General features: G+C 47.3%; 2 protein-coding genes across 7 annotated transcripts in view; one reads left to right on the top strand and one right to left on the bottom strand.

Moving 5' to 3' along the window:
• Positions 1-72: 72 nt before the first annotated feature.
• Positions 73-22,322, bottom strand: DRC3 (dynein regulatory complex subunit 3). 3 transcript variants are annotated; one of them, XM_030577916.1, is made up of 13 exons: positions 22,092-22,322; positions 21,264-21,440; positions 19,498-19,614; positions 14,540-14,706; positions 13,477-13,623; positions 13,016-13,135; positions 11,502-11,614; positions 9,217-9,391; positions 6,140-6,271; positions 4,930-5,000; positions 3,849-3,972; positions 2,052-2,183; positions 73-1,781 (listed from the first exon to the last, which is right to left on the bottom strand). In XM_030577916.1, exons 2-13 carry the CDS (start codon positions 21,421-21,423, stop codon positions 1,668-1,670), a joined length of 1,572 nt encoding a protein of 523 aa, XP_030433776.1. In that variant the 5' UTR covers positions 21,424-21,440; positions 22,092-22,322; the 3' UTR covers positions 73-1,667. The 3 variants fall into 3 exon arrangements, with proteins under 3 accessions (XP_030433776.1, XP_030433774.1, XP_030433775.1); XM_030577914.1 differs by having other exon boundaries at positions 22,137-22,209; XM_030577915.1 differs by lacking the exon at positions 22,092-22,322 and having other exon boundaries at positions 14,582-14,706; positions 21,264-21,567.
• Positions 22,323-22,842: 520 nt separating this feature from the next.
• Positions 22,843-25,129, top strand: part of TOM1L2 (target of myb1 like 2 membrane trafficking protein) — a 67,863-nt gene continuing 65,576 nt past the window's right edge. For 3 of the 4 annotated variants that reach the window (XM_030578832.1, XM_030578831.1, XM_030578830.1), the window contains exon 1: positions 22,843-22,953. In XM_030578832.1, the coding sequence (XP_030434692.1) occupies positions 22,902-22,953 (52 nt within the window). In that variant the 5' untranslated portion in view covers positions 22,843-22,901. Of the gene's footprint in view, positions 22,954-24,064; positions 24,182-25,129 lie in introns of those variants that run through there. The other variant, XM_030578833.1, reaches the window with a different exon arrangement.

The following is a 25,129-nucleotide window of genomic DNA, read 5'->3' as shown; positions in this document are numbered from 1 at the left end:
CAGTTATTTTATACTTCCCCACCGCACTGTGGGATGTGCGCTGCCTCTCTGCCCAAGAGCGCCCAGACAGCAGCAGAGCCATCACTGACTGACAGCTGTCTGCTTCCTCACCCGCAGGCTTCGTCTGTGTCCCTGCCTGAGGATTTCCATGCTCCGTGTGCTCTGTTGCAGGCACCAGCCTGCCTGCCGAGGACTGGACAGGAGCTCCCCCTTGTTTTTGGACTAATTCTAACTCCTCAGCTGTCTGAGGCTCTGATCCTGCAAAGGCTTATGCACGTGCTGAACTCAAAGCAAACCCACTGACTTTAGTGGGACTCCTAATGCATAATATGTATTGAGTAGGCACGTATGACTTGTGGGATCAATGCCCATGCCTCACCGACCAGACCTGCGCTGCAAAGTTCTGATCTAACCTGCCTCTCTCCCCCAAGTTCAAGGGTGTTTGGCCCCTGGGCTTTCATTTAGGCCTGTCTCTGAAGAATTCAGACTCTTAAAGGAAAAGAAAATGTCAGCTGGGCAGTTATGAAAACCTCCTATAAGCACGATCACCCCTGGAATCCTCATTCAGAATCAGCTTTGTTTCCAGTTAACACACGGGGGAATCAGTAGTGCCACAGACTTGAGGCCCCTTCATTTCTGGATGCCCAACTACCCATGTAGAGCTTGGCCTTCCAGAGGGGCTGAGCACCTGCAGATTCCATGGGTTTCAGTTGGAGCCACGAGTGCTCAGCTCTGCCGAAAAGCCAGAGCCCATGTGCAGCCAGTCAGTGCCGTTTCTGGGGTTAACAATGGCCAGAGGAGAGCCTGCTCTCAAACCAGCCCAAGGGAGGACAGTATTTTGTCAGCTAAACCAGAGCAACTGCAATCAGCCCATGGGCAGGGCTAGTGCCAAGAAAGGAGGAGTGGATGTCTCAGGGTATTTGTCTCTTTCCCAAACTGTGCACTGCCACATACGTTCCACAAGCATGGGTTTCCCTTCTTCCCCCTCTTCAGTACCCTGCCTCCAGCAAGGAGTCCGAGCTCCCTGCCAGGCAAATGGAGCAGCTGCTGTTGAACAAGGAGGGAAGTTAATGACTTGGCCCTGAGCGGCCACAGGTGAGCTTCTGCAGAGCCATTGGTCTCCCTGCTGGTCAGAGGCCACTCTGGGCACGCTGCAAGAAGCTGCCTTAGTGTGGGGCAGAGGAAAGAGGAGGCTACCGGGAGTGCAGAGCCTCAAACATCAGGCTTGCTGGGCCAGAAACCCATGATTGTTAGGGAGGCGGCAGTTAGTCTGATGGAGAGTGTTCTCTTCCCCGTCACTGCCACAGGCCAGCTGCTGCATGAGTCCCAGGCTCCTGACACTGCCTGCAGGTGCCAAACCTTCCAGGCCTGGCCTGCTGTTGGAAAATCGCAGCTCAATCAGGGACCCAGCTGTTTGTGAGCTGGCTTTGATTTGCACCATAAGTCTCAGAGGCCTTCAAAGTGAAATCCTCAGCTCCTCTTTAAGAGCTTTTCCAAACTCAAAGGGTATTTTTATTTGCATATGATTTTTTGGGGGAGGGGTGGGGGGTGACACCCCAGGATGAAACATCCCCACCAGTTAGTATTTCAAGGGGGCTGTCAGAAAGGGTGAGGCGCACCTGTTAGATCACCAAGGCCTGTGTCCTAACAGGGGAGCCACTGTTGGCCTACTCCATCTGCTCCAGGCTTTCCATGTTGTCCAGCTCCTCCTGCAGATGGTCGATGTATTGATTAATCTCTCTCACACGGTTGCGGTTTCTGCTGAGCTCGTTCTTGTGAACCTGAGGAAAGTGCGATCAGACAGTGGGTCCTTGGGCTTATTTCAAACCTTCAGTCACCTGCTGTAGCCAAAAGGGCCAGCAGAAAGTTCGGAGGTACCTCCCTCAGCCCCTCTGACTTCCTGGCAGTGGCCCAGCTACATTGGCTGGAACCTGGTGCCTCTCTGCCTGCTGCACTAGGAAGCTGCTGCAGGACAACGTGCTTTCATTGCCTTGCTGCTTGTCTTTTCCCTGAGCAGGGTTTTGCTCCCCAAGCCGCAGGGGTTTCCTTACCTCCTCGATCACTGAAGATGACCAGCTATTGGCTTTGGTGATGATGTCATCCTCTCTGTTATCAATCTTCAGCAGGTGGATATCGTGGGAGGCATTCACTGCGTTGACGATGGTGTCTTTGTCCACAAAAAGCTAGGGAGTGAAATTGACCGAGGGATGAGAGATGTGGATTTTACATATAAAAGCAGCAGGTCTCAGAACTAGATGTGTCACAATGCAGCACTTGGTAGCACCATCAGAGAAGGAAAAAAAAAGCTCCCTTTGGTACATCTCATGCTTTACCTGTTCAAAGCCCTGTACAGACTTAGTCCCACTATAGCCTTGTGCAAGGACTATTTTACAGATGGGGAAACTGAGGCAGTGCTGAAGTAACTCTCCAAAGGCTGCATAGCAAGTGAGAGCTGGAAGTAAACTCCTAACCCCATGCTCATTTCTCCAGATTCTGCTGCCTTCCAGCATCTGGCAAGCCTATCTTGGCAGCTGTCAGTCCCGGGGAAGGCTGCATATGCTCCAACATGCCTCTCCAAGCAGGTATGGTAAATGGAAAACTGCACTCAGAAGAGGTTCACACTGCCACAAACTCCTGCTGTGTTGGAGGGCTTAGGGTATGGCTACACTTGCATTTCAAAGCGCTGGCACGGCAGCGCTTTGAAGTTTCGAGTGTGGTTGCAGCGCCAGCGCTGGGAGAGAGCTCTCCCAGCGCTGCACGTACTCCACATCCTCTATGGCTGTAGCTTGCAGCGCTGGGAACCGTGCTCCCAGCGCTGCGGCACTGTTTACACTGAGGATTTACAGCGCTGTATGTTGCAGCGCTCAGGGGGGTGGTTTTTTCACACCCGAGCGCGAAAGTTGCAGTGCTGTAAAGCGCCGGTGTAGCCATGGTCTCAGAGATCAACCTGAGAGAGCTATGCTGGCCTAGGAGGGGGCAGGACTGGGCCAGTCAGAACAGACACCTCTCCCAGGCAGCTTCCAGCAGCAGAGCTCTGGCCACAACTCAAATAAGTCTTCATCCCTGGTGGAAAGCTGCAGTGCCATCACCATCTTCCCTTCCCCATTCCAGCTGAGCTGCCCTTGCAGGCCCGGGGTGCAATTTGTCCAGCACTATTGCTTTTCGGGTACAGGTGTAAGAAAATTCTGGGCTGTGATTTTATTGTCAAACATAAAGTAACTTTTTAACAAACATGGCAACTTTTTATAATTGCTGCAACTCTGCTTGGCATTATGACCCTGTGCACCAGCTCACAATGCCACTCACGCAGATTTGGCCTGGCTGCCCTACTATCATGCTTGTCTTAGAAAGTCAAGGGGGGGGCGGGGTGTCACACGGTGTCTCTTCCGTGCCACTGCCGTGCTTTGGAGGGGAGGCTGAATGCCTTGGAAGACGTTGCTGGAGCAAGGGTAGTGCTACTTGGGGGCGGGGGGGATACCCAGAGTTTCTCATCAGGAAACAGGTTGAGGGGAAGCCTGAGACAAGGCTTGTGAGAGCCCTAGGGAGTACCTGCCTCATGTCATGCTGATGTCTGACCATGGCAAAAACCACAACTTCAACAGACTTCAGCCACAATGTTTGAACTGACAAACCACGACTTCCTTGCAGCCTTATCTGTGGGAAGGTGTGGTGGGTGTGTGTGTGTGTGAAAGGAAACTACTTCTAGCTTTGGCAGAATAATTCAAAATGATATTGTATCTCTGAAACCCAGTTCAGACTGGGAACATGCTGCGCTCCCTTCTTCCTCCCCACTTGGGATCCCTGCTTCCTAGAAGAGCCTAAGCTCCAGACACAACTGGGGGCCTCACCAGTCGAACATCATCTGGCATCTCCTCATCAAACTCGCTCTTGACTATCTTCTCCAGAGTGGTGATTGCGATCTCCAGCAGTTTCTCATGGTGATGATTTTCTAGATCCCGGCACTGAGCCATCGTATGGAAGAAGGTTAAGAAACAAAGAACAGTGGCATTTGAGCGGCCTCTGACAGGCTGGACCTGGTGCTGAACATCAACAGACAATGACCTTATACATAAGCAAGCACTGCTAACCCTAAGAGGCGATGCGTCCAGCTATGAAGCAGGTGACCAGTAAAAACTCTGCTTCCTCAAGTTTGCATTGCAAACCCCCAAAAGTAATTGAGCTGGCTGTTGGAGGTCCTGGAGTGTTCAAAAGCAATCCCCACTACCCTCATTGTGTTACGTTATCCAGAACTGACACTGGGGGCCGTTGGCACAGGAAGTTCAACGAGGCCTGTGTTTGCATGTGCAAAACTCTGAACATGACAAGCACTTGCACAGGGCCCAGAGTTTTGTGTATATAAAAATCATTTCACCTGCCACTGCAATGCAACCACCTCTGAGGCAGAAGAGGGCAACTGTTCTAGAGCACACAGTTGCACAACAATCTAGGGCACAAAGAGACAGTACAGGAGGAGTTTTAGGTATTTCACCTCTTAAAATGTCAGCAATACATAGATATCACAGGGTCAGATTTACCAAGAGTTTGCTCAGAAACAGAGGTGGGCTTTCAAAGGCACAAAGAGCAGCAAGGAATCTTAATTCCCAATGCTTTCACTGAGAATTAGGTACCTAACTCTGTAATTTCATTACATCCTCATCATTGAGTTGTGTAGCAGTTCCTGACTGGGTTGTCTTGCTGAGAATAGGTAGAGAAGTATTTGAGCAGAGTCTGTATTTCATGAACAGGGAAATGTTTCCTAAGAATTAATCAATCAAAGCCTACAACACATTAATAAGCAACAATCCATTTCCATACAGTGAGTGCTGACTTCTGGGCCTTGCTGTAATGTTGTGAAGTGAAGCAACACATTTGCCGCAGGTCAGATTTATATGACACAGAGTTCAGGCCAGTAGACTGCCAAAAAGATATATCCCTTGGACGTTCTCAATAAATGTTGACACCTGGTCGGCAATGTTTCTTTCAAAATCCTTTATTATTTCCTTAACATGGAAAAGAAAAGGAAAAGTTACTGAGTACTCAAACATATACAACACAGATCAGAGCCAGGGGGGAGTCTAAAATGCAGTACACTTTTGATCTGATCCATCAGTTTTATCAGCACCGCTGGGGACTGAAGGTACCTCAGATAAATTAATTATGCACCAAAAGGCATGTGCTTTTCTGCACTGGTATGCAAATGTCAGGGAAGATTAGATTCAGTCCTTTTGGGAAGAGTTGATGGAGCGATGCATTTATAACAGACTCTAGGAAGTTCACTCCATCAAATCACTTCAAACCTTCTATGTACATTATGACTGGGGAACATTTTGTCTCTGAATAGAGACAGGTGTCAACGTTTCTTATTTGGTTTATGAGGCTGCAGGCTTCTTGAAGACTTTGCCATCAGGAGCATAACTAACAGCTGGGATGATGAGAGATTTTGTTTAAATCCTGGAAGGTGGGTGCTGCTGCTTGCTGCCTCTCTCAAAAACAGAAGATAGTCTCTTAGAGCTTCTGCTTTCCCTCACATCCCTAATCTAAGGTTTAAAACATCTGGTGCCTCAAATAGGACATGTGAAAAGCGCCTCTGATATTTCTGCAAAATCTATTGGTAATAATGAAATAAATAAATTAACCTCTCCCACCCGATCTGCTAAGTATCCGGTTTGAACCGTGCTACAAGCTACCATAGTCATGCTCCCAGTGGGGAGCTCAGGAAAGTGGACTAATTGGGATCGGGGCATGAGTGTAATTTTTCAGTCATAGAAACGATCCCTTTGAAAGAATTACACCACTAGAACCTTGAAATCCTATACTAGGGAACAGCTTCCACAAAACGGCCCAATAACCTCCCGGATGACCCTTTAGCCAACGCCGATGCCTTCATCCTCAGTAGCAGCGTATGAATAGTAAGTGCCGATGCAACATATAAATACACTGGGTCCAATTCTCCGCTGCCTTGCAATTCGTGTACTCGCTCCTGTGCAGAGTGAGGATAAAGCTGGTGTCAGACACTACCCAGAATGATCGAGTTCTACACTCATTCTGCACAAGTGGGACTACACAAGGCATAAGGCAACAGAGAAGCAGCCCCAGTGTTTTCTATCTGACACTTAGCAGATACATCCCCTTGCCTTACCTCTAGCTGGTCAACTGTCTGCATTTCCAGGGTCATAAGCATATCTGACAGCTGAGTAATGTCCTCATTGTACTTTACGAGTTTAGAGTCCGCAATCTCAAAATTACTCAAGTTTTGAATCACGTCCAACAGCTGAACAGAGAGAGACATACAATATCATTTATGCTGACCACTCCATTGCAATTTAATTAACTGTTATTGTTACATACATGAGAAATGTTCTGGCTCACGATTGGCTGAAATGAAATGTGATGGCTTGCTAAGTGGCTCTGGTTTACTCAGAGGTCAGTAATACCAAGGTGCACTACGTTAACCAACAAGATTCCACTGCAGCAAGTTGCGTGAAGACTCTGATTTGCTTGCCAGTCAGCAAATGGCTTTTCCCCTAGATCTCCTACTTCATCTCACATGTAGAAAGTCCGTGTCAAAGGAAAAACTATAAGCCTTCTGAAATTCTTAGCCACAGGGGGGAGACTTCCAATTACTCCTTACTAAGAAATGCAGGTCTAAATCCTGATCTCTTGGAAATCAAGCAGAATTCTGCCTGACTTCAATGGGCCCAGGATTTTGCACTTAGAAGATATGTAATAGAACATCACAAGCGATGAGTTCTTGTTACAGTGAATGACAGTAAATCTTGCTCTTCAAAGTTAAATACTGACATCAGCCTCACAGCGGTCAACAATCTTAATGTATTGCTGAGCAATGTATATGCTAAGCTAAGGTTATTTTCAAGAAGTGTCTTTGTAATAAATCTCTCCTACTGAAATCTGAGTGTTAAAAATATATTTTGAAGGAGCCTAATGCACCTCACAGTTGGAGCCAATAGAAGGGGCTAAAATTAGGCAAGAACCATTGCAGAGGGCTATCTGTAAATCAAACGAGATTATGCAGACACTGTGATGTTAAACGGGGCCTTTCTTTATATAAATTAATCAAGCCAGGAGGCCCCAAGCAATTAAAACCAGGCTCCTGTTAGCAACACCTGCTGCTTTAGGGCTTTGGCATAATTCTTTGCTCCTTAACCAGCCTCAGAGCAAGCTGAGCTGTCTTGCAGTTCATATAGACCTGCATGATGGAATTATAGCTAGGCAAATGGAGCCTAGCAATGGTTTATACTTTATCACCTTCTAATCTCCTCCCACCCATTTTTAAACTGGTATTACTAAGCCTGCAAGATCCATTTAGCAGCATTTCTGACTGACTGTGACTCCCTCTCTCACCTTGACGAGCTCCCTTAGATCAGAATTTTTCATACAGCACAAGGTGCCTACATTCAGCACCTAAATCCGTATCTAAGCTTATAAGCAGGCAGAGGAGTACGCAGACATATTGCGTAAAATCCAAACTTACCTGCATTTTGAGTGTGGATTTACTGGTAACTCAAATAAAAAACACTTTGGGGCTGGGACTTTTTGTTCTGTTTGTACAGTACCTAGCACAATGGGGTTGCGAACATATTCCTAAGTGTTCGCCCCCCAGCCCCAGATTTCCATTCAACACCTCTGAAGCCTCAACCCCACTTCTACCCTGGCTGGAGTTAAGTCCACTTGTTCATGAGTTGGCGTTAATATACACTGTGCCTGCACACAGGCTTCAAGCACTTGGCAACAGAATGACTAAGCATCCTGCCACGTTGTTACAAAGCACCTAAATAAAAGCAGTCTGTTTTCAGAGGTGCTGAGCACAGGTGATCTCACTGCGGCCAATCATGAGTGGCTTGTTCTATACAGCTGACAAAGCCCTTTACCAGAGTTTGGCCAAGCTGATATTTCCATGGACCTCTAGAAACAATAATAACTGCCCCTCTATTTTACATGGGTAGAAAGGGATGCAGCTAGAAGCTATGACCTTGCCTTCCCCAGTGATGTGGCTACATCTCTCTGGAAAGCAGAGCTGGTTAAAAAATGGTATTTGCTGCCAAAATATTCAAAGAAAATGAATGTTTTTTTCTGTTCAAAGTTATTTTGTGGCTTCTTTTTTTTTTACAAAATGAATTGAAACCAAAATGATTTGAATAAATCATTTTTTGCGGTGTCATTGTAGCCATGTTGGTCCCAGGATAAGGAGACAAGGAAGGTGAGGTAATATCTTTTATTGGACCAACTTCTGTTGGTGAGAGAGACAAGCTTCAGAGATTCCCAGTTGGGAAGAAGAGCTCTGTGTAGCTTGAGAGCTTGTCTCTCTCACCAACTGACATTGGTCCAATAAAAGATATGTCACCCATCTTGTCTCTTGAATAAATAATGATCATCTTGTCAGGTTCTCCCTTTCTTTCTCCTTTTCCAGTGGAGGCACAGTCCCTGGGTATGAACCAAAAGGCAAAAATCAAATGAAAACTTCTATAGCTCAGCAGTTTGAGCATTGGCCTACTAAACTCAGGGTTGTGAGCTTAACCCTTGAGGGGGCCCGAAGGGGAATAGTTGGGGATTGGCCCTGCTTTGAGCAGGGGATTGGACTAGGTAACTTCCTGAGGTCCCTTCTGATTCTATAATAGAATAAAAAACTTTCATTTCAGTGAGTTTTATGAAAATTTTCAAAAGAAACTTTTTTTGTGAACATTGTCATTTTCTTTAAAAAAAAACACCATTTTTTTATGGGAAAAAAATTTCAGTTAAAAATCTTCGACAGCCCTCCTGCCGAGCCTTTAGGAAGAACAATTAACATGAAGACTTGTCTGTAGTAGGAAAAGACTTGGTGTTATCATTATGTTGAATACACAGATACAAGGACTGTCATGTTTAAAACCACACCAGCTGGTTGTGCTTTGCCCCAGAGGCCAGGTTTAACCACTTCCAGTTGATGTGATTTTAAACACACCAGCCCTTGTCTATAATAAGTGCTAAGTCATGCTCGATATTATGTTAGTTAACACAATGTCAATCCCTCCAGTGTAGACAAGCCCATAGAAACATATACAGTAAAATCTGGGGCCATATTCTGATTTCCCTTAACCTAGTGTGAACCTGGAGTCATTAAACTGATCTCAGTGCAGTTACTCCATACATCCCTGAGATCGGACTCTGGCTTCTGATACACAGAAATCATTTCAACAGATAAAGGCTGTAATCAAATACCCCCTGGCTGTCATTTTCAAAATCTAGGATTATTTTTGTGCTCTGCTGTTGACTGTCCTGTATCGCTTCTTGAAGGCACTCGTAGAAGGTTGAGACTTCAGCTTCTCGCTTTTCATGCTCTTTCAGACCATAGGCAAAGAGGTTCTCACAAATTAATACAAATTTACTCTTGTATGTGAAACCAGAGTCAAGGTATATAATCTGTAAGAGTTTAAATGAGTCAACACACTACGCATGGTTGCATGATAATCAACACTGCTCTATTATGTCCAGCTATTACCAACCTCAACGTGAGGCAAAGCACCTTGACTGATAACTCCGCTGAGCTCCCTGTCAGCTGAGGTGCTGAGCTGAGCATTCTTCACCTTGAAGGCTTGGGCCGCATCATCTTCTCGCACTGGGGTTTTGCTACCTTAACTGTGTGGAGGGGCAACATGGTGGGCACAAAAGGAAACAACTTGTGCATTTGCCCCTGACTCTTCTCTGCCATGTAAGTAGGATGGAGCATCTGCCCCTACCTCTCTGCACAGCTGTGAGTACAGTGTTTGTAAAGTTTAAAAATCCTGTTCAAGAGCCAGAGCCCCAAACACACTGATCTGGTAGCACCACAAAGATATTGGCTATTGGGGAGGGGGGCAATGGAATTGTTTCAAAGGCTATTCTATTTATTCTCTGATGAACCTTCCTGACAAGAGTGTCGAGCAATGATAAGCAAGGTCAAATGTGGAGCCCTGCCAATGTTCCATTAATCTGAGCTAGAAAAGGAATGATAAAATGATCTGCTTTTTGATCATTGTCCAGGATAAATGGTTAGAAAAATGTACTAGCCATGAATGTATTTGTACTGGTCCTACAGGGCTAGTGTTTCTAACTGGCAGATTTTGAGTTTATAAGATCAAAAGCTAGTTTCTCTGACCAACAGAAGTTTGTCTGTAGTGGAGTGGTTACCCACTCCAGCCCTGGGTGAGGGCTGGGGCTGTAAGGAAAAGCCCAGGCTGCTTACAAAAGCAGGCACAGCTGCGACTATGCCCCAAACAGAGCACAACAGATCCTTATAAAAGGCTGCTAGGTTGGAGCTAGAGTATCTTTTTCTCTCTTGTCTTGGAGGGTGCAGGGCCTGGCTGTTGGTAGCACAGGTACTGGGAGTGAAGCAGGGATGGGGAAAGGCCAGAGAAGCAGGAGTGCTCCAGGCTGGCGACCCCCCAGGCTGCAGTGCCTGGTCCTAGGCCCACTCCTGAGGTACTGGGTGGTAGAGGAAGACAGCAGGTCCTACCCACTTGCCTGTGATGACTGGCTCTTATACTGGAGTCTGCTCCAGGGGGCAGGGGCTCATTGCTGACTGGCAGTAGCCACTGGCTGAGGCAAGGTGGGAATAGGGGGTTGGGAGTCCCTGGGGAGGGGAGACCCTGAGAGGGAGGGGTTACTGCCAGAGGGCAGAACCCCAGATGAAAGGGTACTGGAGTCCAGGAGGGACATAGGGGCCAAGCAGTAGTGGGACACCAGCCTGCAGAGGGTGCTCTAACAGCTGGAGAGCTAATTCCCTGAGATGATCAGTAGGAGGTGCTGCAAGGGTGAGTCCCACATACTTACATGGTCCAATAAAAGATATTACCTCATCCACCTTGTCTCTCTAACATCCTGGGACTGACATGGCTACCACAACACTGCATATAACTGGCAGGTTGGGAGATATTTGACTAGAATAATCCTGATTATTCTTACTATGCCCTACCACTTCAACTGAAACATGATTTTAGCAATTGCTATCTCACAATCTGCCGCAAATGTAAATGAAATCACTATGCCATCTAAAAGGTTGGATGCATTCTGGGCTTTAAGAGACTGTAAATGCCCTGATTTCTAGAGGTTCAGAAGGCATTGGCTTTTACTAGCAAGTCTGATTCAAGTAAAGAAAAAGCAAGATGGTAATCAGAATGATGTGATTATAAAACTTTGAAATCTCATGACCTGTCAGTATTGGAAGCAAGCCTTTTATACAAATGGGATTTCCTAATTTGGGGTTTCCAGTTTGCCAATGGGACAAATCATTTGTTTATAGCCCTTGTGTTTCATGAAATATCAGACCTTAAAACTGTCAGTGGTCTCATGGTATAGCAGTACTTTTAAGGCACTGGTCCAAGACTGAATACAGCAAGTCTCCAATCTCAGATCAATATAGCTTTCAGTTCTGCATAAAAAGTATAGATGAAGAGTCCCTGTTGATGCACATCCTTGTGAACTGAAGTCATCAGCTTTTATCACTAGATTTTCTAATAAAAGGATATGTCTCCAGCAAGTCAGCCATTCCAGGGAGGTAAGCCAGCTTGGCAGCTTCTGTATCTTCTGCGTACATACTCTCAAATAAGAAGGGTCCATTCAGGTACTCGACGTAAGCAGCCTTTGGAGAGAACCAGGACAATATTAAAAAAAAAAAAAACAGAGCACCAACTTGCTGCAGAACTTAAGTAACACCTTGCTGCTTCTTGCAAAGTGCTAAGGAAGGTTCAGTCAGGCTGAATGGCCCATTGAAATCAAATGGCACCTAAATATCTTTGAGAATCTGGGCTGATATTATTAACTCTCCAGTTCTGAATGACGGGTGCCTCCTGCTGCGGAATGTGAATCTCATAACAATGGACCAGATGATTATTACTATATAGTGGGGGGAGATTTTTGGCTTTCCAAGGAAAACACTATATTATCATTGACAAGTCCTCTACCTGACTTAAGACAGTGGCTCTTTCACCAAACAATGTGACAGAGCAGTTCAACTCCACTTTGTGGTCCTGCAATGTGATATCTAAGCTACTCAGGCACAAATGGGACAGATTTTGTGAGGCCCTATGCAAAGAAACACATGATGGGCCCCATGCAGGTCCCTCAGCATCTCTGACTTTCTCCTTGACCCTATCTCCATGTATTCGGCACTCCTCCACATCAATCTTAATGCCCAGGGATCTATGTCATTGTGGAGGAGGCATAGGCCTCCAACAGCCACCCCGTGGAAGTGCTCCTCTGATCGCTATCTGCTCCTTACTCTGCCCATGTGCTTAGAGGAGGGAGCAAACGCTGATGCCAAGCAGAGTGCGTGGAACAAGCAAGTGGCATGGAAACAAACCTGCAGCACTTCCATATAGCCAGCAGATCAGTGGAGGCAGGAAAGCAACACACAGACAGCCTGACGGGTAGCTGAAGGCACCACTCTACTCTATCCCATTCTCACTGCATATCTTGAGTTTCCCCATTGTGATCTTGCAATCACTCGTAAGATTAAATTAGTACTGCAGTGTTATCCAGCCACTAAGTCTGAAGGGGGAAATCACTGCACTGTGAATAATGCTAACAGCTTCAGATCTGATATTGTGTTAATCTAGCATCAGGCTGACAAGAAACCAAACTATGATTTACTCTGGAGCTTCCCTAGGTTGGTCACGTAGGTTTAGTTGTTCATCTCAATGAATTATGTTCCTCCGTATCCTGCGTATGACACACAGGGTGACCAGATATTCCGATTTTATAGGGACAGTCCCGATTTTTGGGTCTCTTTCTTATATAGGCTCCTATTACCCCCACCTCCGTCCTGATTTTTCACATTTGCTGTCTGGTCACCCTAATGACACAGCAGCTTCCAGTTTTCATTCAAAAGGTGAGATTTACAGACCCAGAGATTAACACTGACCTTATTTTTATCTCAATCAATCAATGTTAACCTCCTATTAAATCTTCTAATGGATAAAAGAGAAGCTGTTTTTGGTTTCTTTGCAGTATGGTAACATACAGTCAGCTCCAGAGAACATACCTTGTGGTGCTCCAACTCTTTCTGCTTAGCCTGCTCTTCCACCAGCTTAGCCAGAGCCTGTGCTTCACCTTGCTTTAGTTCATCAATGACATATTGATATTTTATGTCTGCAAGTTCTCGCTGGGAAATACACACAAAGAAAACATTTGGATTAGATTGCCTTGTCTCCTAATAAATCTGGGTCAGATACAGCTCTCCGTGTAATGTACATCCAGACTGCTGTTGCTTTCCTATGTTAGGTGTAATCTACATCCTCTTCATGTTAAAAATATAGCCAATGGGGACATTTCTGTGGCTCTTATTTGTCTAGGTAGTATTTCAGTAAGACAGCCACTGAAAAAAGAGTTAGTCTAACCTTTTGAATGCCTGTGTATTTCCGGAGTGCCAGCACGGTGAATGCTTTGGAAAGTGTGTGGCTAGTCTCCAAATGGTTAAATAAAGGGGAAGGTGGAAGTACTTACTGTGTTCTCATCCACAAGCCTGAAGTCCAAGTACACCAGATCTGGAAGGTGAGCGGCAATGAACATTGAATATTGTTCATTTTCACAGACAGGGTTCCCAGTGAGATTCAATGTGCGTAGGTTTTTAAACTGCCTGAGGTAGACCACCTATGCCAAAAGAGAGGAGATGCTGCATTCCTGCCCACCATGGGAACAACAAGCAGCAATGCCTTGAAATTCATGACATTTATCATCTCCGTCCTAGCTCAGGATCTTGCTTACATCTCCATCCTTTGGAGAGAGTTGGCACAACACATTGGACTGACTGTCCAAGCACAGTTGCAGGTTTAAAGCAGTGGCTTCTAGCACAGTGTTGAATATTTTATTTGAGAAAGAAACTGCTTTCTATATGGTTCTTATACATACAGTATAACTCTTATTGTGGACACTCAGTCTGTGGGCCTGGCAATGTGTCCTTTATATGGATGGATTATAAGATTCCAGGGGTCTCAGACTAGTAAAGCTGCCCTCCATAAAGGCCCAAGCATAAAATCAAAGCACCCAAAATAAATCTCTGCCTCTTTTCTATTCACATAAGCGATTTCCACCTTTTCTGGCGTCAACAGGAGTTTTGCCATTGATTTCAATTGTAGCATAATCTGGCCCAATGAGTGAATAATCCAAAAATGGGAAAAGGTAGCTGAAATAGATATTTCCTACTTGAATATCTTACTAGAACCTTACTGTAGACTATACAGAAAGTGAGACTTTGAAGGGAAAGTCACTCCTCTAAAAAGACGTTCAGATTGAGTTAGAGGCAGAGAATATGTACGAGGGTACGTGGATATATACAGATAGATGGATAATGGGTATATACAGGGCTGGATGGATAATGGGTATATAATCGGGAGGCATGAATGAATGGATAATAGGTATATATTTGGGGAGAAAGGGATGGATGGACAATGGGTATATATGGGGATGGAGGGAGGGGAAGACGGATATATGGATAGACAATTGGTGTGTATAGGGATAGATAAATAAGGAAGGAAGGAAACATTGGCATAAACAATGAGATTCATACATTTTCCAAAGCAGTTAGATTATTGTTTCCTATAGAGAAGACCTGTAGTTCTTGTAGCGTGTCCAGATTCTCAATCTTAGATATTCTATTATTGTAGAGGCTCAAATCCTGCAGTTTCACCAGAGCTTCCAGACCTTCAATGACTTCAATATTGTTGAAGGACAAATCTAGGAAAAAAAATTAAAGTCAAGAAGTTTTACAAGCAAATTGTTTATCTTCAACTAAACATCATTGCTTGGGGCCTGCACTTCAGTTTGTATCTTGCATCTAGCACATCTATTAATTGTTTTCCCTGGCAGTGATCAGTATTCCCGATGAAGCCCTAAGAAAGGCTTTCCTCTTTACTCTCTCAAGGGTCTGCATAAAATCACCACTCTTTTGGCAAAGAAGGAATAGATGCAACTTTTTCTACCACTTGTTCATGCCACTCTTCAATCAGACAGAGGAGTCACTGAAGTCCTCCTCTGCCCAGAGGCTGTGTGCACAACCAGCACATGACTCCTGCCTTTTAGTGACACAGGGAGCAAGAGATGTAGAGACGAAATCAACCTACATCTTGTCTGTTACAGCTGTCCCCCTGCTACATTCCTTTTTCCCCTCTCCTTTCTGTTTGTCCTGTGTGGCTGCCCCTCCCGGCCATTGTGCTAACTAAAGTCACAGCCCTAGTCATAGGAATGGCTTGTATAGACTAACTGGAGCCATTGCTCTTCCTAGGGAGGGGGCTTCTTGCTTCTTTGTTTGGCTCCTTTGTTCAGACCCGGGCTTGGTGTGGGGGGCGCTGCCCAGAAATGCAAGACCTGAAGTGGCCAACTAATTAAGCATATGAGTCATACCTGTGGCTCAGAACATGCCCAGGCATGCCTATGTTTACCTGCAGCCTTTCCCTGCCTTCTCTCCTCCCCTGTATCAAGAGGAGCCAATCAAAAGTACTGGTGGGAAACTGCCTGAGTTTGCCTTTAAAGCCAGACATTTTCTGATCAGACCTCGGAGAAGGTCCTTGCTTTGACACCTGGTCTGATCAGCTAGGGGTCTTTGCGGGGCCCTCTCTCCGCTCTCTGTTTTTGAGCGTACCCCCGTTTTTAAACTCCCCTCCCACGAACAACGAATTTGTGCCTGGAGATCTTCTGATTATTATAAGCGAATCGAGTCCTCTCTCCATCCTCCGATGCTGCTGCTGTTCCTGCCTCTGTGCTTGCTGCTGTCCTGGGGATTGGTAAGAACTCCCTCTTGCAGACTCCCCCTGTCCTAGCTGCTGGCCTTGTTTCCCCAGCAGACAGACCCAAGCTAACTCCTTGGTCTGTATCTGTAATCTGTTTCTTGCTCCGCAGCGCCTTTGCTGCTAAAAATAAGCCTGTGCCGCTGCTAAGCTGGGCCTTCCTGGACTGTATCCTGGGCCGCCGGCTTGCAGCCGCCCCACTCCTGCAGCCACCACCCTCCCCCCCCGGGGGCTGTACCCTGGGCACACACCACTCTGCCCTCTGGAACTGCTCCCGCTCCCGATCAAAGAATCGGCATAGTGTAAGGTGCACCTGTTAGAATCAGGTTCTTAGTCTAGATAAGTTGTAATTTCATTTTGCATAGCTGTGGTTAAGTTAGGCTTAAAGAATTGTTTGTATTGTGCTCAGTAAGTTAGGTTTAAAAAAGAATTGTTGCATTGTGTTCTGTTACTTGCTAATTTGTGTAGTCTTGGTTAAGTTAGATCATAAATAAGATTTTGCTGTGTTCTGTATAATTGTGGTTAAGTCTGTCTTCCTGCTGCCCTAACCCCCCCCACAAGCTTGCCCGTGTCTCCCCCTGAGCTCCCCAGTCACTCGTTGCAGTCTCTCTGCTGTTTAAAATTGCAGCCTGTCTGCTCTCTGTGTCTCCCTGAGTTTAAATCTCCCTCCGCAGCGCCTCTGCCTTTGGTCTCTGCTCCACCACGTGCTCCTCTTCCCCCATCCCCCAACCTCATTCCTCTACCACTGCCTTTCTCTCTCTCTCTCATTTAATCCCTTCCCCCACGTGTTCACCCCGCTCCTACTGCTGCCAAACCTCAATTGTATTACTGAAGTCTAGCATAAAACCCCATTGGTTACCTTTTTTCTCTCTGACACACCTCACATTTTACATTTACACCACTGTGACACATTTTTACCTAGAGTTGTTGGTTATTTAACATATTTTACCCACAACTGTTAGTTGGTTATATGCTGCTGTGACACACCCTTTACACAGAAATTGTTAGCTACCTGTTACATTTATACTTCAGCGTTAATTGGTTACCAACTGTATTGTACCCCATTGTATTGTACCCCACTATTGAAACCCCCTACACTATTTACTAAAAGAACCCCCTCCCCAATTGTCTACCTTAACAAACCCCATACCCCTCACTATTGAATTTTCCCTGTTTTTGCATTTTCTTAATAAAGTTTATTTTGCACCCCACCAGGGCAGTAGTTGTCCCCCAAGATCCCCTACCTGCTCGCAGGGTCACATCTCTTGTATGGAAGTGCATAGCACAGGGGAAAGGGGTAGGAAATGCCTAAAGAGATGCAATTTACAAGAAAATTTCTGCAACAAATTTGATAGCACCAGCTAGCTTTCTTTCCCTTAGACGGTTACCTGCATCACAAAACCATCAACCTAGGGGTGATGCACCCTAGGCCAACTCCTGCTCTCAGTTCATGCAACTCCAATGAAATCAGTGGAGCTACACCAGGGAAAAGTTTGTCCATTGTGGCTATTTGACTCATGGATACTTTCAACTCATCTTATTCTTCAAAACATCCCATTCAGCACCTAAACTTATATAAAGATCTAGAGTAAAAATTCCAAACTTGTATAAGTGATTTAGGAGCCTACTCATAGGCACCAACTTCTACTTGTGCCGGTGGGTACATGACCCCCCCTCTGCTCCCTGCCCTGCCCTGACTCCACCCCTGCCCCCTCCCACTCCGCCCCCATTCCAACCCCTTCCCCAAAGTCCCCGCCCCAACTCTGCTCCCTCCCTGCCCCTATTCCGACTCCTTCCCCAAATCCCCATCCCAGCCCCGCCTCCTCCCTTGAGTGTGCCACATCCCCGCTCCTCCACCTCCCTCCCGGTGCTTGCTGCCGCCAAACAGCCAGCCAGCCAGCCCTGGAGCACCCATGGAGTCAGCGCCTATGAGCCTACTTCCCATTTTCAACAGACTGAGGAGCCTACATCCTATTGACTTTCAGTGAGACTTTGGCTCCGAAGGGCCTGAATCACTTTTGAAATTGGGACTTAGGAGCCTAAGTCAGTTATTCACTTTTGAAAATGACATCCTAAGATGAGACTTTCCAAGCCAGATCGACAGGCATCTTTGAAAATCAGTCTCCCCTAAAATGTTTTCTTAAACTAAAGTATTTAAAATATATATTAAAAAAAAAAGATTTTATGATATTCATGTCCTCTGACATTTGACAATTAAATTGAGGGGCACTTCAGAGGGCTGACTGTATCCCTGGGGAATGTCTCCCTGAGCAGTGTTTGAGACGAGGCATAACATCCTGTTTTCATTGTGGAGCTGCAGATGGTGAGAGACGCTTTTGTTTGCAGTAGAACTGAGCTCCACTGTGTTCAAGTTCCAGCTTCTTAGAGCCACACGATGACAACATCAGGATGGTTTTTGCTTTATTTCAAATAGGTTGATATGCCCAAAGTAACGCTCTCTTTGGAAACTGATTCCTGATACTAGTAAAGCAGCTAGATCATAACTGGAAGCTAGAGTTGTAGGACTCTACTGGCAGACTCAGAATAGTGGCCAGAGAAGGATAGATCTCTATCTCTTGAGAGTTTACTCTGTATATCTTAATTACTTGGATGCTACCAAACATAACAGGCATATCTGGCAAAATGCCCCCTACCACGATACCAGATTTATCAGGTGCATCCTCCTGAACATACCAGCAAATGACTGAGTGTGGGGTAGCAGCAATGAAGGTGGTCTAAACCTCTCCTCACAGTGTCCCAACCTGGAGTATGCATTCAGGCAAAACACCCGTTGATTTACTTCAATGGGTCTTTGCCTGAACAAGGACTGAGTAAGGAGGACTGGTCTGGGAGCCAAACTCCAGCTTCACACTCGTGTACCACCACTGAAATCAATGCAGTAGTGAAGTCTGTCATGGTCTTGCCTGAGCCAGTGGAGCATCTTGCACCATGAGCTTGCCTAGTCTTACAGCAGTCACATTAATATTTGACTCCAAACGGCCCGATCTGGGGCCTTACATTCCATAAAGTACAAAACGGGGTTTTGCTGGCTCAAACAACAAAGGTGCAGTCAGGGTTCAGCCAGGCTCCTTGGGTTAAGCCAGACGGATCTCCTTCCTCCTCTGTCCCAGCATCACTCAGAACTAGTCCCTGGAAGCAGCCAGCCCTTTTTATCCTGCCTGCTGGGCCCTGATTTGGTTTCTGGCTGCTCCCAGTCCTTCTAGCTGCTGGAGGCCTGATTTTCAATGGTTCCATCCATAGGTGACCTCAAGTGGCCTTTCTTGGCAGCTCCTGGAGGTCTAAACTCTGTGCTTTTTTTCCCCAGAAGGACACTTTCTTTGGGCAGGGTACACCAACGCAGCAGGGTCTCCCTCTGGGAGCAACAAATACCTGGTACATCCCATCATATTCTATCACCCTTTCCCATGCTAGCATAGGGTGATTGTTGCCAGTATCTCTTTCCAAACACCGTTACAGTGGAATTTAAAATCTTGCATAGGCATTTCAAAGTACAATTCTATTTCATTCTAGAAGTGCAGTACACTCCATCTACAGACACCAATTTCATTTCAGCTATCAAGTAAAATACATTTAACATATACTAAAAGCTGAGCCACTGCCTTTTTCCAGTTATGACATGGACCTGAATCTGATCCCACTTACACCAGTGTAGATTTTAATGGAATTACTCCTGATTTACACCACTGCAAGGTGAAGCCAGCCTCATACCCCTAAGTCTTACCAAGCCAGATTAGATGGACGAGACTATCCAATGCCTCTATCTTCTCAATGATGTTGTTGTCTAGCTGTAGTTTAGTCAGATTCACAAACTGCCATAGGTTATCAATCTTCAGGATATCTAAACACACACAAAAAATACTGCAGTTCACCCATGCAAGACTTTAGCTGCAACACACACTATATTGTACTAATGATACGTGGCCAATATTACTTATTTGAGCAGATTATGATGGTGCATTGGTGTGTGAAGAGCACCATGGAGACTGCTGAAAGGTCCTTAGGCTAGATGAGGGTTTACATTGAAACAGCTGGGATAACCTCATTGTCTTGCACCACTGCCCACTGCTAATCAGTACTGCCAGGAAGTCAGTGAGGGGATGCTGACTGCAACACTGCAGACAAGAGTGGCTTTATGGATTCACTACAAGAAGGCCTTGACCTTCACTTTGATTTCTAACTTAAAGAGTGAGGCTTGGAATAAGACAGTACTTTCCTCTGAAGCTGCAGGCTACTGGTGGGTAGTAGCTAATTGTAAACAGCTACCCTATCCCATTATAAAGTTACCCCACATTCTGTAATGCTCTCCACCTGCTGAGGTTATGGAATCATTGCATGAGAACAAGGTGGAACTACTATGAGAATTATAATGCAATTTTTATGCATCAGATAGTCTTCTGTCTGGAGTGAAAACAAGAATTATTGCATTTTGATTCTTGGAGAAAATTAGACACTTGAGGGCAGGCTGATATGGATTATAGCAAAACACTGGGGTCATGGTGATGGAATGCATAGGAAATTCTAATTTTCCCTTCTCTTTATACGAGTGGGAGTTGAGATAAAAAATAGGAGTAGAAATACAGAAGAGGAAAACAACACAAAAAACACATTTTGACCTCAGACAAACACGGCATGATTTTTTTTAACATTAGACATGCAACTGCATGTGAAAAATGTGCGAACAACTGCACACTCCACTTGTGAGCAAAGGCATGCACAAATCAGGAAATGGTGTGTTCAGATGACCAGAAGTCATCATTTGCACACACCGTTACCTCATTGGCACACACACAATCACAATAACTGCATGAACAAATTAAAGGTACATTTTGCCCATCAATTTATTTTAATTTTTGTGTATTAATTTACTGCTGGTTTGACAGCGCTAGGGACCGAATTCCTATATCAACACTGTAATGGAGCACACTGCTCCCACACCACCTCTGGAATGTATCTAGACCTGCAATGGGAAGGGCAAGTGGGTAGTTCAGTCTCCTTCACAAATTAAATCTTTGGCCTCTTTGCTGAGCCCTTCAACAAAGCTGTCAATCAGTATCAATGGTGGTGTTGGGATATTATTTTAATACAGATGCTCGTTAACTCTGAACTGGACCGTGTCCACCATAAGCTACTCAAGTACCATCAGATGAGGACAACTTGTGGTCACCAGAAGATTGGATTTGACTTGGCCTACCACAACAGGGCCAAGCTTGGTTGTTGCCATTTGGTGCCACCATGAGATAAATGTTAAATCATAATAGTAATAATTAATAATAACAGAGTTGAGAAGCTTTATAGCCCATTACCATTCAGCTAAGCCATCCAGCTCCTAATATTGTAACTTTCATATTGTTACAGCTAAAAATGTAAATTTAGTCACTTACTGTTTACATGACAAATTCCAGGCTAGTCACAATTATTTAACAGCCAATTTGTCACTTCAAACATACTACTATTATCCTTTAATTAACAAAAAAATCTGATACTTACTTCTGAAATCAAGCTGTAGCTCTGTGACATCTTTGTAATCAATGCCTTCCCTTTTGGCAAGCTGTCCTAATTCCTCTTGGGGCCCTTGCTCTTCCACAGCTTTTTGAAGCATCTTTTCATCAATCACATTTGGCTCTATGGTATCATATAACCGACTCATTTTCACACAAAACAGGCCTTCAAGAGCAGAACAAACAGTATCCCATAGTTACCTTTTTCAATGTGTTCATTGAACTGCACGCCGTATACAAAGAAACAATAGCACCGTGGGATATTTAGTGAGCCCAATCCTGCACTACTCAACTCCGATTTATTAGATTTTACTAAACAGCACCAGTGCAGGGCCAGAAGATTTTCAAACTCATGGGCCCAATCCAGATACCATGTAGAAAACCTGCACTCAGTTTAAGGAGAAATTTCCATGCAGAAGAACTGAAGCTTTGGGCACAATGAGTCTTTCCACAAACATCAATGAGCAGTTGCCACAGCCTTCCAAAGGAGCAGAAGGGGGCCCATCCCACTCCAAGGATCTATGAGTTAAATTCACCCTAGTGGAGAGGGCACGCACCAGGCTCCATGGTGAGTGTCCACACTGGGGTGAATGTCACCTCCTCATAAGACTAGATGTGCCAGTCAAGAGACAGGATAATGTGCATGTGACAGTGACCAGGGACAGGTTTCTAAACTTTAAACACTCCACGGACGCTGCAAATTCTGGCATCGCTCAGACTGTGTGTGTGGGGGGGGAGGAATTTACACACATGAGCGAGACTATCACACAGCCACCTGCCCAAGTGCCACCCACCCTGCCACGCAGCCACCACTCACTGGCCGCCCAGCCCGCCCCTGCGATCTCCCTAGCAGCTCGGCCACCCTGCAGGGCGCTCAGCCCGCTGGCCGGCCAGCCGCGGGGCCGGGCGATGATCCAGGCAGCCCGAGCCCAAGATGCCCAGCAGGTGGACGGCGAAGAAGCTGACGAAGGCGGCAACGTGATTCCCGGGCAGCCGGACACCCAGCCCCAGTGACAGCGGAGGGCCCGCCAGCTTGTCCCGCACCAGGGCTCGCTGCTAAGGAAGCCTGCGCGGTTGCTAAGCAGAGTCATGTGATCTGAGGCGCTGGGTGACCTCAGAAACTCTCTCCGTCACGTGACAGATCGAGTCTGCCAATCGCAGCTTCCGTTCGGGGCGACTTAGAAAAGCGGGCTGAAGCTTTGACACCAATCAGAACGCAAAAGAGCAGTGTCGGCCAATCAGAACCGGTTCTAGCTATAGGAGGGCTGGAGCTTCAGCGACTGGTGTGGCCATTGCCCAATAGAATTGGAGGCTTAGTGGAAGATTGTCCAATGGCGGATAAGTTATATGAGGTTCCGCCCCCCCACTACTCAGTCAGCGGGGGAGGGTGTAACTTTGGGACGGGGGCTCTGATTGGTGGAGAGGCGGGGAGGCAGGACTGACAGTGATTGGCATGGTCTGCCCCCAATGCAGTCGGGGGAGGTGGGTGTCCTGGCCAGTGGGGGTTCGGTGGGCGGGCTGATGGCGGCGGCGGAGTCTCCGGTTGGTCAGTGAGGGTGCCGGTCAAGGAGAGGAGGAGGCCGCGGCTGGAGCGGAGGCTGGGCCGGCTGTTTGTTGTCATCCCAAGATGGAGTTTCTGCTGGGGAATCCGTTCAGCACCCCGGTGGGGCAGAGCCTGGGTGAGGGGGGGCCGGGGCACAGCCGGGCCTGGGGAGGAGGGCGGAGCGCCTGGGGGCCGGGGGAGTAACTGGGGTATGAGGGAGTAGCTAGGGGCAGAGCCAGGCTGATGGGGGAGGAGGGGAAGAGCCTAGGATGGGGGGCAAAGGGGGCAGAGCCAGGCTGATGGGGGAGGAGGGGAAGAGCCCGGGGTGGGGGGCAAAGGGGCAGAGCCAGGCGGAGTGGGGGAGGAGGGGAAGAGCCCGGGGTGGGGGGCAAAGGGGCAGAGCCAGGCGGAGTGGGGGAGGAGGGGAAGAGCCCGGGGTGGGGGGCAAAGGGGCAGAGCCAGGCGGAGTGGGGGAGGAGGGGAAGAGCCTGGGGTGGGGTAAAAGGGGGCAGAGCCAGGCGGAGTGGGGGAGGAGGGGAAGAGCCCGGGGTGGGGGTAAAAGGGGCAGAGCCAGGCTGAGTGGGGGAGGAGGGGAAGAGCCTGGGGTGGGGGGCAAAGGGGGTGAGCCAGGCTGAGTGGGGGAGGAGGGGAAGAGCCCGGGGTGGGGGGCAAAGGGGCAGAGCCAGGCTGAGTGGGGGAGGAGGGGAAGAGCCTGGGGTGGGGGGCAAAGGGGCAGAGCCAGGCGGAGTGGGGGAGGAGGGGAAGAGCCCGGGGTGGGGGTAAAAGGGGGCAGAGCCAGGCGGAGTGGGGAAGGGCCTAGGATGGGGGGCAAAGGGGCAGAGCCAGGCTGAGTGGGGGAGGAGGGGAAGAGCCCGGGGTGGGGGTAAAGGGGGCAGAGCCAGGCTGATGGGGGAGGAGGGGAAGAGCCTAGGATGGGGGGCAAAGGGGGCAGAGCCAGGCTGAGTGGGGGAGGAGGGGAAGAGCCCGGGGGTGGGGGTAAAAGGGGGCAGAGCCAGGCTGAGTGGGGGAGGAGGGGGAAGAGCCCAGGGTGGGGGTAAAGGGGGCAGAGCCAGGCTGGGTGGGGGAAGGAGAGAACAGAGCCCAGGGGGCTAGAGCTGGGCCTGGGGAGGAGCCATGCATGCGGCAGACCAGGGGAGGGGCAGATCTGCATAAACGGGACCCCAGCTGGTAGGGTGAGGGCAGACTTCAGTAGGGTTAAGCTTGGTGGAGACAAGAGTCCCACCACAGAAGAGAGTGGGATAGGGGGGATCCAAACTGGTGGGATCTTGAGGATCTGGCACCTTACGGTGAGAGCTTGTGTGGGGAGGCGCTGGCCGGGGAGGGCTTGCAGAGCCCCTGTGGAGGTGAGTGCTGGGGTGCCCATGGCCTGTTCATTGCTGTGGTCTGTATTTCCCAGGGTTGTCCCCAGGGCCTGGTTTGAATGGTACGGGTGTCCTACTTCACAAACAAAATCTTGCTGAAATCCCCTTTCCTGTGGGGTTTCCGGTGACAGCTGAGATACTAGCACCTGTGTTAGTGAATATGAATTGAATATATGTATATATATAAAAAAGCAGGAGTATAACAGGGCAGGGTACCCTGATGCTACTAAAGGATCTTGCCCCACTTCAATCTGCGTTTCTAAGCAATCAGTGTTATGGTGTCCCAGGAAGTCAGATCCTTCCTAGACCCAAATAACCTGTATTTGGGCTGCTGCTTCTTTCCCCTGAATATCTGCTTTGGGGATTGTATGGTTATATACAGGGAAGGCTGCATAGTCTGGAGCTGTAAGCACAGGCTTAGAAGTGAAAAAGTTCCAAGTTTTAATCCTGTCCCTGTTTCTTGGCTTTCTCTCTCTCTCTCTTTTTTGACCTTGGGCAAGTAAGTCATGCAGGGTATGTGTTCATGTGAGAGGTAGCCCAAGGTGTTGTCCCAACCGTCCTCCCAGGTGTGTGCACGGGTTTTATTGATGTTTTAACCCTGGCTAGCTGGAGTCTGGATTAAAGCCTAGGTTCTACTTTCACTCGGGCTGTGAACTCACTCACCTTACAATGAGGGCACAGACTGAGTGCTGATAGTCCTCCAGAGCCTTCACACAATTCCACTGTGTGCCCAGTAGGACAGACACGTTCTTCTGCAATTCACTGGGAGAGAATTACAGAGTGGCTTAGCTTATTGCAGCACAAAGAGCCATGGGGTATATCCCCAGAGATCTAGTGACACACACAGGAGCGCAGCACCAGTGAGGGCACAGTGACTTGGGTAAGGCTTTGCTGTGTGGCTGCTCACCCCTGGGCGAGACTAACCCTGGT

The sequence above is a fragment of the Gopherus evgoodei genome, chromosome 10 (genome assembly GCF_007399415.2).
Source record: "Gopherus evgoodei ecotype Sinaloan lineage chromosome 10, rGopEvg1_v1.p, whole genome shotgun sequence".
NCBI lineage: Eukaryota > Metazoa > Chordata > Testudines > Testudinidae > Gopherus > Gopherus evgoodei.
The sequence above is the reverse complement of the archived record's forward strand: the minus strand, read 5'-3'. Positions and strand labels throughout refer to the sequence as shown.